Below are 15,056 nucleotides of genomic sequence, written 5' to 3'. Positions count from 1 at the left end.
AACAAGGTATGGATTTTCAAGTCAGTATCTCAGAATTGTTAAATCATCTGTCTGACCTGTAAAAGGGATGTACAAACTGGATAACTGATACTTTAATCGAAGGCTTCAAGTTAAAACAAATAACTCTTTAACCAGCCTGCCCTGTGTTAAATAACCATTATTGCTATTACTCAACTTCATGGAACTATTTTTTTCTTTTTACAGCAACCTTGGAAGCATGCAGTGCTACGTCGGCCTGCCAGGACTGAAAGACCATGAGAGCAAGACAGCATGCCTTGGGTATTCTTCACATTGTCATTGTTGGGACGGAAAAAAATCCTCACATGGGACAAACGTGCACCCCTGCCTCGATTTCGCCAGCTGCAATGATGCCAGGTGCTGATTTTTATGGTCATGGATGAACATAGATAATATGTTTGCGCCAGGACATAGGCCTGCCTCACGGATCGCAGTCTTGTTGGAGCAGGAGGGGCACCCAAAGCACAAAGCTTATAGTTCTGAAAGGCTACTGCTTTTGCCAGGAGTTAAGCAGCATAAGCGGAGTGGTATCTGCATACTGTGTAGTGATCAGTTACCTGTGTCACTAGAGTGAGACAGACAGGCTCACTCATGTAAAGTGTGGCTGCTGTGTGCTTAACTCACTCTTGGCCTACATCAAGTTACTATGTAGTGTGTGCAGCACACATGTGGTTGCATGCGTGTGCTGTGTATGTGTGCGCTTGTGAATAGTTCAATACAAGGAAGAATCGGAGTTCCATTTTAAGTGACCCAAGGCTGACTGGATGAGCCTGGGGAGGTAGCGGAATACCCCCAGACAGGTTTTTGGATTGCTGTATTACTGGGAGCTAGGTGCCAGGCTCTTCAGTACACTTCAAAGGGTGCTCTTCAAAGGGTGTTCTTTGATATAGGGAGATGTCACTGGAAAGGGGATTGGGCGCAGCTCAGTAAGGAAATGGGGCTGATAAGAGAATGATAAAGAGTAGGGCTGAGAGCCCTAGGGTAACCTTTTGATGCCTATTAAGGTGTGAACGTCTAGTCACTCCCATGGCCTGTTCTGTGGGGCTATCAAATTTGGGGAGTGGCTTCTTCTGAGACAATCTGCTTTCTATAGGAAGGGCAGGACAGAGAAGTGGGCACTTCAAAGGGAATCTGACCTGTCCTTGGAGCATAAGTGCCTGCTCGCTTGCCAAGAATAGTGTGCCCTGTAAGAAAGAGGAGAGCGCTTAGAAGGAGTGAGGAATCCAGGCGATTGGTCCCAGTGGCGAGGTGCGAGGAGATGCTTGGTGCCCTGATCGGGTTGTCACTCGTGTGCAGGCTGGCGATCCTGTATGGCAGAGGGGCAGCCACGAAGTTGGCTGTGGTTGCACCAAATATGCCATAGAACTTGTGAGTATTGAAATCGCAACCCTGTATGCCAGAGGGGGCTGCTGTGAAGACTGCATGACTGCTATTTTGATTGGGCCATAGTCGTGTGCAGACTGAAATCTGTGACCCCATAGGCCAGAGAGGGCTGCAGTAAAGATTGCATAACTGCTGATCAGACCATAGCCCGTGTGCGGAATGAAGTCAGCGACCCCGTATGCCAGAGGGTGCCACCATGAAGAGTAAGTTACTGCTGTGCTGATAGGGCAGTCGCCTATGTGTGGAGTAAGGTTGGTGAACCTGCATACCAGAGGAGGCCACTGTGAAGAACAAAGAACATGGCCTGATTCTGCCACCATAAAGTGGAGAGGACGTCATGGTGACCTGTGCATGCCCGAGCCCCATCTGAAGTTCAGAACCCAATTGATTTGTAGTAAGGCCTTCTTGGACCCACTTTGGTTCTCTATTTTGGTTTTAAATTTTACACGCTTTAGCATGCTTCGCCTTAGCTATATTATTTTTACAGGTTTAATTTCTGAGAAGATGCTGTACATCCTGCTTGTTTTTAGACTGACTTGCCTGTGACACAAGCTGTACACTTCTTTCAAGTCTAAGAACAGAACAAGATATTCTAGTGTTTGTGTTGCCACTCAGAGACAACTTCTAACATCTAGACACATCATTGCCTCAGAGCTGTACTTCTAACACAGTATTTTTATTATATAGACAGTGAACTGTTCCTTTACAGGTCAGAGGGCCACTCCAACCACTACAGTCCTGAAACGAAGGCTATGTTCAACATGCAGCTCTGCTAACGCTGATCTTCAATCAATCGGCTTGTAAAGCGCGACCACTCAGCCGTAAGGGTCTCAAGGTGCTGGGGGGAAGGGGGGTGGGGGGACTGCAGATCTGTTGCAAGGCACTGTGGTTCAGCCGAAGAGCCAGATCTTGAGGTCCTTCCTGAATTGGGGCATCCTGATCCTGCAGAGAGGGATTGTCAATCCTACTCCAGCTATGGGGTCTCAGGCTAACCTAAGAGATCGGGTGGAGAGTACACTCGCTATGTATGTATGCATGTATGTATATGTATATATATATATTCACTGAAAAAAACATAGGTTTCAGGGGTGTTATAGTTAGCTGGACTTTTCACTTGTACAAAACCATTGAAATTCCCCCGTTATAGTTAGTTCAGCTAACTATAACTCGCGTGCCCGCAATGCACTGCTGATGACGTCACATATTACATCACTCATGACATGGTCAGTGACATCACTCATGACATCTCAAATGACATCATTGATGACATCTCAAATGACATCATCCAGTGAATGTGTGTTTTTCTGAAAATTACATATGTTTTATATATGTATATCTCAAGGTCGATGGAAGAATAAATGGGTATATAAGTGTCTAAATGGATGATTTGTATTTGAAAAATTGATTGTATAACTGACTGATTAAGTGTATCTTAGTGAATACATGGCTTAGTGAGTGATGTTTAAATATGTAAATATCTGTATCAGTCTCTCACTTTGTGTATAAGTGGCTGCATGGGTTGGTGAGTAGCTACATGAGGGTCTATATAGGTTATTAGTTGGTTTTAAGAGTATCAGTATAAGTGTCTGATGTCTGTATGGTTCGGTGGGGGGTATTACGTAGTGCATAGGTGCATGAATGAGTGACTCACTGTTTGTATGTGTTGAAGACAGCATGTGTGCAGGACTGTATGGGTGGGTGAGCTAGTGAGTGAATGACTGTCTCAATAGTGTGTCTATGAGTAACTACATATGTTTTAAACTAGTATATGTGACTATTGGTGTATATAAGTGAGTATATGTGAGAGTGAGAGATTGAAAGAGTTCCTGTATGAATAAGTATGTGTTTCTATAAGTGATTGTTAAAAAGACTAAGTATGTGTAAGTTTCTGTAGAAGTAAGTGTGGTGGTGTGCGTATAACTGTATATGCAGGTAAACGGATGTTTGATTCTTTATTAGCATGAGTGACTATGTGTGTGAGTAACTTTATGGATGAGTGGCGTTGTGTTACAGGATGTATAGGTGTATGAGTACATATGATGAGTGAGTACATGTATGAGTGACTGTATAGGACTGTTGGGTGAATAAGTGGATGTGGATCTTACAATTACTGAATAGGTTGTTGTAACTGGTATTGGCATGTCCATTGTTTTGAAAATTTTAATTTCTATTTTTGAATGTGTGTATCAAAGGTTATATTAGGGGGAGAGGAGGTCTGCCACTCTATCACAAGGATGATGTCATCAGTGATGTCATCAGTGATGTCATGAGTGATGTCACTGACCAGGTCATGAGTGATGTAATATGTGACGTCATCAGCAGTGCATTGCGGGCGCGCGAGTTATAGTTAGCTGAACTAACTATAACGGTGGAATTTCTATGGTGTTGTACGAGTGAAAAGTCCAGCTAACTATAACGCCCCTGAAACCTATGGTTTTTTCAGTGAATTTCAAAGGTTTTTTAAATGCTAATTTCTAGCTATGCCTACAGAGATAGGACATGTGAAGAAAGAAGGAAAAACGCACAGAAGGAAAAACGCACAGAAAGAAAAAAAAGAAATGCAAAAAGAAATGCAGAAAGAAGAAACAGAAGTCCTCAAAGACGAAGAAAAGTGCAGGAAGAAGTATAACGTGCAGAAAGAACAAACAGAAGAGCAGAAACAAGCCTTGTTGCAAAATCATCCTGTACCCTCAACTTTTTCAGACGGATACTGGTGGTAACTGAGTCTGACTAACCAGTCCTAGAGCCAGTGCTATGTTAAAAGACACTCAGAATACAGTGAAAACACCTACATACACTAGGGCACACTATGTGTTGGGGTCCCCCTGTGATTAGCATGACCTCCTCTGTAAGCCCCTAGTATATAATAGGGCAGGGGATTAAAACTACCTCTTAAAACGCACCACAGGGCGCGTTTGAACACGTCACCTCCCTTCCCCACTGTGTAAACACGCCCTGTAGCCATTTTAAGTTGGGAGATTAAGTCCCCTTGAATCCTGAGGGTCCCTAGGGTCCAACTAGACCACTAGGTACCTCCAGTAAGCGCCACAGAGCTGCGTTGCAGAGGTGTAAAAAGTGGCACGGCCTGCACCACCTCTCTGCAACGCAGAGCAGTGGTGCTTACTGGAAGCACCTGGTGGGCTAGTTGGACCCCAGGGTCCCTCAGGATTGAACGGGAATTATTTCCCCAACTTGAAAACGCGCCACAGGGCCTGTGGGCGTTCTGAGTTGAGAGATTAAGTCCCCTTGAATCCTAAGGGTCCCTAGGGTCAAACTAGCCCACTAGGTACCTCCAATAAGCGCCACAGAGCTGCGTTGCATGGAGGTGTAAAAAGGGCCGTGGCCTCAGAACACCCGTCTGCAACGCAGCTCCCTGGCGCATACTGGAGATACCTGTTGGGCTAGTTGGCCCTCAGGGACCCTCAGTATTGAAGGGGAATTAATTCCTCAACTTACAACTGGCCAGGGGGCGCGTTTGCAGAGTGCTGCAAGGAGGGGGCGTGGCCTCCGGCGCAATGCCGGTCTTTTATTTATTTATTTTTTAAGAAGGAGGGCTGTGTGGCCCCCTTTCTTTTTCTAATTTATTAGCCCTGGGGACCCCATCCCCCAGGGCCTGCACCCTAAGTTTTTTTTGTTGAAGAAAAATTAATTTGGCCCTCCCAAGGCCTTAATCGGCCCCGGGGACCCCAACCCCCAGGTCATGGCCTTTTTTTTATTTTTTTATTATTTAGGAGGGGGGCTGTGTTGCCCCCCTCCTCAGGCCACTTATGGCCCCGGGGACCCCATCCCCCGGGGCCGGCCTTTGTTTTTTATTTGAAAAAAATATATATATATTTATAGAAACACCTAGGACATGCTGGACAAACCGTATGTACCTAATACCATGACGATTTGCGTGATATTCATTAAAAGGCGACTATGCATACAATGAATCCACGTAGAATGTATTCACACCGCTAGTGAAGCTCTGACATGTCTGACACCCTACCGTGCCTAATCCAGGCGCCCCCGCTGGTGGGTACTCTCCAGGTAGACACCCTTGTCGTTTATTTATGCAAACATGGGGAGCTATTGACGGGCACATTTAATACACATGCACACCAAGCCATTCAAAGGGGATTCGACAAAAATTCGACCAAACTATGCAAGAAACCCTGTCACGGTTAATAAAACACACATCCACCGCCGGATGTGTAATACTTTTTATTTTACTCTCTGGAAAGGAGACAAACCTCACTTGAGAGTCACAGCGTGCTCCTGGCTGAGCCCAATGCTGTGTTACACCCACCAGTGCCCGCCGAGTGCCACACACCTCTGTGTTGTATTCCACCAGCTAGTGCGTATGCTATGACACTCTCTAGCCCATGTGCACTGTAACACCACCCCGTGAACATGTCATGCCACACTTGCCTTCGCACGGGTTATATTGACCCATCTAACATGCCTTCCTCGATGCCTATGTTATAAAGCACAGCGCTATGCCATACATATTACAATCTGGGACCCATATCTTTGTCACAGTGCATATGCAATGTTACACTCCCCAGCACATATTTTATATTACAACTTTAGAGACTACTTAGGTTACACAACACTGCCCTGTGCATATTACACTCCAAGGCGCATATCACATAGCAAGCGCTAGTGCCTGTGCTATCTCGCGCTCTCCAATGAATCTGTCATTGCGCACAATGTATTGCACATTATATTTCACGCCCCGGTTCATCTTATATCACACTTTTTGGTGCATAGTTTATACCATATACTATATCTAGTTTTCATTTTCAATCGTGCTCTCAGGACTATGTTCTATATAACACTGCGTCCACCTACCCTTTTCACGGGCATTACATTTTGCGATGGGGGGTGGAGGGTCAGGGGATGTTTCTGCCAAGTGAGCCCGGAGTCACAGTCCCAAACGTCCTCTTCTTCCTGAATAAAAGTGAGATTATGCTGCATACTTGTTCATATTTTAAGTAGTTCGCACAGACACACATTTTAAAAACAATAAAGTTCCTAATACCCACCTTCTATGAACAGTTAGCTTGCTGCCCCATCCACCTCCTCCCTATCCTCTGTGGTCTGAATCCATGGACTAGCCTCCTCCCTCCTGCCATGCATGGTCTGATGTGCTGCCACTGCCCTGCATTTAGCATGATGTACCAGTCCACTCATCCTGCCCTCCATTGCCCAATTCTATGGCCCATCATTGACCTCCTGCTTAGCCTCTGTGCTTTGCTTGCTGCCCCTATTCTCCTTCCCCCTGCCCTCCGATGTCTTTGTGCATGCCCCTGCTCCGTCCTTTTTGACCACCATGTTCCATGGACCTGCCACTCATATCTACTCTGAGTGTTCTGTTGAGCTGCCACTCCCCTACCACCTGCCTAGCATTGTCAGATAACTGTAACCTGTCCCTGCCACCTCCACCCTGCCTGTCCACATGCCATGCCCCTATCCCCTTCCTCCTGTCCTCCATGGTCCATTTTACTGCCACACCCTTCTGCCCTCCCTGGTCTGTTGTGCTGCAACTGCTCCTCCTGCCTGCCCCACGCGGTTTGTTGTGAGGCCCCTCCCCCTGAACTCTCTTGTCTGTGCCCAGGTCCTGACCCTCCCTTCTATCCTCCATGGTTCTTTGTGCATGCCCCTGCACCCTCCTTCTTGCCCATCATAGCCATTGTGCTGCCACTAACCCTCCCGCTTGCCATGCATGGTCTTCTGTGCTGCCATGGCCCCTCCCACCTTCCCTGTGTGGTCAGCTAGCTGCTCCTGACCCCCTCCCACCTTCCCTCCATGGTCTGTGTGTATGCCATCATAGTCTCACTGTTGCTCTCCATGGTGTGTCTTGTTTCTAGTGCCCATCCTGCCTGACCTCCATGGTCATCTTGCTGCTCCTGCCCTGCCCCCTTGCCCCCAGCCCTCTGTTTCCATGTGCAGACCCCTATTCCCTCCCTCCTGGCTTGTCGGTTCCATTGTAATGCCCCTGATCCGTCCCTCCTGCCCTTTATGGTCTGTTATGCTGCAGCTTTCTCTCCTGTCTGTCCATTATGGTCAGCTAGCTACCATTGCCTCTTTCCCCTCTGTTATCTGTTGTCCATGTGCATGGTCATGTCCCCTCCCTATTGCTTTCTATGGATTGTTGTGCTGCACTCCCGTCCCGCATGCCCCGTGTGGTGTATTGTGCTGCTGCAAACCCCGATGCCTGCCCTGTAGGGTCAGTTTGGTGCACCTCTCAATGTCCCTCCTGTCCTCGTTATCCGAGTCCATGTCCCTACCCCAATTCCTCCTGCCTACCATGATCCAATGTACCATACTTGCGAACATTTTGAACTTGGTAAGAGGGAGATTTTGAAATAAAACTGGGGTATTGATTTTCCCCTTTGAGTTACATTGAAAAAGAGAAGATTGTAGACAGGAAACAGATCAAGTAAAGCCCATTTGAGCTTAAAAACATTGGACGTTTCCTGGCTGAAACGGGTCTGTTGGCATGTATGGTTGTATGACCACTGCCTCTTCCTTCTGCCCACAATGGTCTATTATATTGCCACAGCCTCTCTTGCAAGTCCTGTATTGTTGGTTTGTTGCCCCTGCCCCCCTTTCCACTGACCTCCATAGTCTGTTGTGCTGCCACTGCCCTTCCTGCCTGCCTAGTGTGGTCAAATTGTTGCCTCTGCACTCTCCTACCTGCCTTCAATTTTCAGAGTCCGTGCCCCTGGCCTCTGCCTCTCAACAGTATCCCAATGAACAACTAGATTGTTAACATTCTATATTTATTTCAAAAGTGTGGAATGCCTGACATCATCTTGATGTAATCAAAACTGTAATGCCTAGAACATTTCCTTTAGAAATTACATATATGAGGGTCTTATTTGCATCACAATTATGGTTAGTGCTCTAAAAAACTAAAATGAGGACATATTTTCTGAGTTTTCAAATAGCGACAAAGCACTTTTAAATTATTTGTTATCTTTATGTTTTTTTATCCAGTTGACCACTTGATTAAATGTTGCATCCAAGGGGAGAGGGTGTGGTGTTACTTCCAGAGCTGCAGACTTTGCAACTGGGGAACCAGGTTGGAGTTTCTGCTTCAGCTCAACATTCTGTGATTCCAGTCAAATCACTTAATCTCCCCATGTCTACAACCAAAATGAATTTGATCTTGTGTGATGTAACCAATGTTCATGTAAAGCACTCCAATACCTGACAAGTCTGCACTATATAAAACTGCAAATACACAAAAAATAAGTGTTTTGCACACTTCTGTCATTGGGCTACATTTGGGCTACATCTGGGTGATATTTGGGCTACATTTGGGCTCTTTTGTCTCTGGTGGCCATCTTGGGAGATTTATTTGTTATGAAGTTTCCTAATTTCCTCATTTACTGCAGTCTCCTCAGTAGGAAATGCTTTCAGTTTTTTACTTTGATTCCATCAAGAAGGCATTCAGATGTGTCACACATTTGCCATAATATCTGAATGTAAGCACTCTAGTTGCTCATTAGATCACTGTAGTAAAGCTACTGCTCACCAGGGAAGTCTGCTGCTGGTATTCAATGTACATGTTTCAGTCTGCATGTCAGAATTTGTTTATGAAATAGAAGAGGATTTGAGAAGTCAAAATGTGCCCTAATTTTACTTTCTGCAGCACTAATCATACTATCTATGGCAAAATGAACCCCCTCATTGTGTTCCTTTGTAAATTAAATGTTTTAAGTGTTACCACTTTATTCCAACCAAGATGGCTTCAGGTGTGCCATACGTTTGTCATAAGTAGGACTGTTAGCGCTCTAGTTGTTCTTTAGAACACTCTGGGAAGCTGCAGTAGAACACAAAGGAATCAACTGACAGTCTCTGCCCTTGTTGGATGTACATATTTTACTGAGAATGTCAGACTTCATTCTCACTTGACTGAGAAAGATAATGTGAATTTACAGAAAATATGCTCTCAGGTTAGCTTATAAATCACCTTCCAAACCTCTGTGGTAAAAGCAGGAGAAATATTTTTCTCTCAAAAATGATTCATGATATCCCAGCAGACGGCTTTTTCACATGGTAAAATCACATTAGAACACACCAGAATTCCTAAAATGAGTATGATACCATCAACAAATGATGTATAATATAACTAAAGTCTTAAAACCTTCTATTAACTGCAATGCTTTTTAATGAGGTGCTATCATGTATATTGGTCTCAAGATGGCTGCCAACACTTCTTAGATGAAGTGCTGACAGCCAATCAGATCTCACGAGGAGATGTGTGGTTAGGCTCCGACCAGATATATATGCGATTTTGATTTTCTCAGGAACTACTGAACAGATTGACACCATTTAAGCAAAAGGCACGAGTCTGAACCGAGGGCTACCTCTTTGCCAAATTTGGTGTAATTCCGTTCAGGAGTTCGGGCTGTAGCTGCGGCTAAAGGTCCTATGGGAAACTGCATGGGGAAAACACGTTTTGGGACCCAACTTTTTTCTCGACCCCCGCTACACAAATCATCCCGAGACTTTCAGGATAGGAGCGGACCGGAGCTGGCCAAAAGTTTTGAAAATTATGCGAAGATTCGTCAATCGGCGCCAAAGTTATTGGGAATAGAATGTTGTGGATTTCCTATGGAAAATAGGTCCTAACTATAACTACCTACTGTCGACCGCCAGTAGGTCATATAAATAATGGTTGGACTGTTCATTATTTTTGCTAAGTTCGTAATTCTCGTTACTTTGCTTAGTTTTGTCTGCATAATAATTGCAGCTCATTCTTTCTATGCAAGATTACGACTGTTTCAATAAATGTACTGAAAACTTCCTTTGTATCTGTCTTATGTTTACCAAGGGCATCCATTAATAGACAAGGGGTAAGATCTGTTTCAACAATTCCCTTGGGCATCAGAATGTCATGTTCTGGGTTGCCAAACTCACATGCCACCCCAGGAAAATTAGGGGTTTGGATGAGGCACTTTAAGCTAGCTAGGAATTGGGCCCACAGTCTCTGATGGTGTAGATGGACTCGGTGTCAACATTTCTGATATCCTGTTGTCCTAAATACGCAATCCTACCTTTTCTAGTGGGAACCATACAAAAGATCATCCCTTCCAACTGTGAGAAGGAACTTACCATCTAATCGGAGGAAGCGCTGTGGATGCTCAGCCACTGCAGATCCACGAGTGCTAATCAAGACCAGCAGCCACTGCAGCCCTTCACAATATCTGAGACTGAACCGATCCAGGGGACTTCGGTAGCGCAACGCCTCCATGAGCGCATAAGACTGATCACAGCGCCAGAAGGCCCCAGGGGAACTTGTTCTGATGCATAGCGCTTCAGGAGCTGGAACACTTTTGACTTTAGAAGTAGGCATCTTGAGTCTTAGAGTGGTAGCGCTTAACTTGAATGTGGCCTATGGTGAATGAGGAATAACCACAACCGTTAGTGAGAGGGAAGTGGGACTCAGGGACCTGCCTATCAAACACGAGAGCCCGACCTCATGGCACTGTGTGTTTTGCTTGAGTATGCCGTACATTACTTTGTGCTTGTATATAAATACTCCTTTTTCATAAAAACAAGTATTTGACTGGACATTCATTTACTGTTGCTATTCAAGTTATTTTGAGTTGTCAGCCTGTGTTACCCGCTCTGAATCCATCTACCCCCACCCCAGGAATCCTTTAACTGCTCGACGCATGCCAATACTGAGAGACAAGTGATGAAGGGGTACTTGGCCCAGTTACTCAGGACACACAGTAAATCAGACCCCAGGACATCAGGAGTAGAAGGCCTCAACCCCCACGGCTCCTGCTTGTGCCCTGTAAGATGTTCCGACAGTCATTTAGCAAGTTGAATTAAAAAAACACATTCTGGCGAGATTGGTATGATGGCAATGCAATAGAAAGGTGTACTTGCTATTTATTTGGCCAAAAGGATTTCAGCTAAGGGACTTTACAGTGCCATGAAGTCTTTAGGATGGTCTAAATATTATACACACACAACAGAATAGGGGGTCTGATAGTAGACAGCACAAGGATAAAGAAAGGGAATAATAGTGTGTGAAATATCAAACCCATGCATTGTCAGAGCAGAGCACGGAAAACCATCAAACCGACTCAACCAACGAGACCAATATTGAGAGCAAAGTCACCTCTCACGATCAGTTTATATCATATGGTCTCCACCTAGAGCAGGTATGCCTCTTGATCATAGAGACTCCCTCGTTAGTTCAAGGCTCTATTGCTCCCTTGGGTTGATAAAGAAAAGTCCAGAAGGCACATGACAGACTGTGACCACCAGACAAAGTGGAAGTGCAGTGCAAAAAGAAAGATGTGAATTTTAAAAAGAGATTGTGTGAAGAGTACGATATAATTCAACTCACGACGCACATCTCAATTAAAAAGGTGTGTAACAAAAATACCAAGCAGTGCTAACTAGTCACTGTTGAGTGAGGGTCGACATGTTTCAGCCTTCACGGGATTATAGCCCACGGCTTTCTTCAGGACCTATATAAATTTATGCTACTGCATTCAATTGATGGATTTCAAATAGTGCATGTGAAAAAATGTGAAACTTAACATAGCAAGAGAAGTAGTAATAAATACAACCTCACGTTGTCCTAATCCTCTATATCACAGGGTGCTAGCATCACCTGAGGAGAAAGGACAGTTAACACACATAATAAACCAATTCAGAAAAAATGTGCCGTCTACAAACAAGCAAATCTATTAAACATGCCTGGTTACTTGCTGTGAAGGAATCTACGCAATGCTTACCCAGCGTGATCAGGGATTTCACCTCACCTACCCTGGAACCTGGCTCAGGTTAAGGAGGCCCCGCTCTAAATCGTGGGTAAAAGGACATTTTTTTTTTTTTTTTTTTTCTGTTTTTTATTTAGAACAACAAAGAGCCATAATCACTCCCAATTGCTCTTTCGCGTTTAATTAAACGCAAAAAACTCCTAGCGCTTTAATAGTATACTCTACCCTTCAGTACAAACAACCCATCCCAGTAAATCAACTCTCAGAGGTGGTACCATCAAAACTACAAAAGTGCATAATTTTGGCCATTGTAAATATCCCTGACTAGTAAGAGAACGGATCTCTAACTTGTCATTGCCTGTATCTCTCAGTTTTTTAATACAGAAAAATGACTGCCAAACTGCCCAATTGCACTTGTCAGGTGCCTCTATTCAAAACGAGTGAGGCTCGCTTCTGAGCACGCCTCAGCCAAATCTGCTAAAAACGAGTAAGGAAAAGAAAAAAGAAAAAGCAGAAAAAGCACCGAGGGTTTAGCGCTCGGTTAGCAGCACCTCTCACCTGTCCGTCGTTGCCCCTAGCGTTCCTAAGCAGGGTGGGAGGCAACGTGCAGGATCAGGGAGTGTGTTCAAATACAGTAAACTCACGGAACACGCCTCACGCTGCGTAACCGGAAACTACGGAGGGCGCCGTGTGCAGTTTAACAGAACTACAAAAAAGTAGCCTGCCTCATGGGAAATGTAGTCAGCAGCTGTCAGCGCGCATCAGGAATAACTACGCGCAATGCCGGGGAACAGGCAATATACTTCTGGTACGGGGTTGCCGCTTCATTGGCTCCTTTAAAACCTTTCCAAATATCAGTATTACTATATGTCTAATCCATTATCAGACAAACCCGAAAGTCCCATTTGAGTGCCATATATTGTTCGAGTGTCATATATTGTTCTGACCTGGCAGTGGCATTGTGACGTTGCAGAGGGAAGAAGGCTCCTATGTATTAGGTGCTTTATGGGTAATGTAGTCAATAACGAGTCAGCAGGTTCCTCTATCGATTTTGAAGTACTTGCAACTATAGCTATAAGCCATATCCAAACAGATGTTCTTGCGGAGCAGCTATAGAGAGGGATACACCCTGTGAATGTCGAGTTTCAACTAGTATCATAAATGTCACGATATCTACATTCTATCTAGTGATGACTGTAATGACTTAGTGTATTCTAAAATGCTCTTTACATGCTGGTGTACCGCAGAGATTTATAATTAGTATGCTCTTGTGTACTAGTTTTTATTTAATTTAGTGGTTCGCAACTTGTGATCCCGTCGCACCCTCTCGCAGTACTAGAAGTCAAAACAGTAATGAAGCAAAGAGCTTAGGTTAATTCATCATCCATTGCATCAATAAACAGCATATGTTATAAACTATGACCCAGAGTATCGCAATGCCTAATGGATCTTACCCTCATAGTTTAGAAAAGCCAATGCTTAATACTGGATGCTGGTCCAGGGAATATCATCATTTAATCCCAAAGTGTCACAACAGAGCCTGTGAACCCATTTTTGTTCTTTGGTGAACAAATAACTGGAGATATCGCTGATGTGTTGTGGAATAATTGGTTTCTCCAGTATTGTCCAATGGAACTCATCTGCAGTATGATTGACTTCAGTATAGTGCCTGGTGAGTCTTGTGTTGGATTTGCGGCACCTGAAGGTGCTCTTGTGCTCCAACATGCGTAGCCTCACCTTACGGGTGGTCATACCCACATACCTAGTCTGGCACGGACATGTGAGTAGATAGATGACATTACTGCTATTGCAGTTTGTAAAGTGGGTCTGCATCCAAGGTCTGTTGGTCCCAATATCCACTGAAGAGCTGTGGGTAGTTTGTGGACACACCGAACATCCCCCGCAGGGGTGGTGTCCTGTCACTGCTGGCAGGTCCCATAAAGTGCCCAGTGGTCTACTGGGCCCACTTGGTGGTCGTGTATGGACCAATCGGTCCTTTATGTTGCCTGATCTTTTAAAAGCAAAGAGTGGCAGCGCTATCCTCTCCTGGCAACTGTTCAATATCCGCCAATGTTTTTTGATGCTTTTCTTTATGTCATTGGATAGTGTACAGAAAGTACTGACCACAGTCAGACGTTCCAATGGTGGCTTCGGTACTGGCGGTTCCAACAGTGCTTCCCGATTGTTATTTGAGGCTCTTTTGAGAGACCGTTTGACCAGCTTGCGTGGATAGTGTCTCGCCATAAGTTGCTCAGATAGCAAATTGGCATGTTTGGCAAAGCCATCTGTTGTGGAACAGTTCCTACGCACCCTTAGAAACTGGCCATAGGGTAAATTATCCCTTAGGGCCTTAGGGTGCTGACTGTCATAACGCAAAAGCGAATTGCGTGCCATGGGCTTGCGATATAGTTCACTTTCCAAGCCTTCAGGAGTTACAAAAATCGATAGGTCCAGAAACGCCAAACGGCTCTTGTTCAATTCAACCGTGAACTTCAGATAATTATTACGCGAGTTAAGCCACTGGTGGAAGTGGCCAATGGACTGTTGGTCTCCTCTCCACACCACCAGGACATCATCAATATACCGCTTCCATAAGCGGATTGATGAAAAGAAAGGGTTAGTGGGAGCCAGGACGTGTTCCTGCTCGAACGCATGGACATACAGATTCGCTAAGCTAGGCGCGAAAACGCTGCCCATGCTGGTCCCCGACGTTTGCAGGTAGATGGTGTTCTCAAATTTAAAAAAGTTCTCTTTCATCGCCATTCTGGCCAAGGTCATGATGAAGGGTACGGGTGTAATAGACTGTAGATCAGTCGCCTCTAGAATGTAATAATTATCTGAAGTTCACGGTTGAAGTGAACAAGAGCCGTTTGGCGTTTCTGGACCTATCGATTTTTGTAACTCCTGAAGGCTTGGAAA

General features: G+C 44.9%; 2 protein-coding genes across 6 annotated transcripts in view; one reads left to right on the top strand and one right to left on the bottom strand.

The window, feature by feature from the left end:
• The window catches only part of FBXO15 (F-box protein 15), a 397,776-nt gene that overhangs the window by 41,821 nt on the left and 340,899 nt on the right, over positions 1-15,056 (top strand). For 4 of the 5 annotated variants that reach the window (XM_085605916.1, XM_085605920.1, XM_085605917.1 and 1 more), the window contains exon 2: positions 205-375. In XM_085605916.1, coding sequence (XP_085462042.1) covers positions 255-375 — 121 coding nt within the window. In that variant the 5' untranslated portion in view covers positions 205-254. Of the gene's footprint in view, positions 1-204; positions 376-15,056 lie in introns of those variants that run through there. The other variant, XM_085605919.1, reaches the window with a different exon arrangement.
• The window catches only part of TIMM21 (translocase of inner mitochondrial membrane 21), a 98,753-nt gene that overhangs the window by 12,441 nt on the left and 71,256 nt on the right, over positions 1-15,056 (bottom strand). The gene's annotated exons all lie outside the window — the stretch shown is intronic.

Source organism: Triturus cristatus, chromosome 5_1 (genome assembly GCF_964204655.1).
Source record: "Triturus cristatus chromosome 5_1, aTriCri1.1, whole genome shotgun sequence".
In the NCBI taxonomy this organism is placed as follows: Eukaryota; Metazoa; Chordata; class Amphibia; order Caudata; family Salamandridae; genus Triturus; species Triturus cristatus.
Note: the sequence above shows the minus strand (reverse complement) of the source record. Positions and strands in the feature narration are given on the sequence as shown.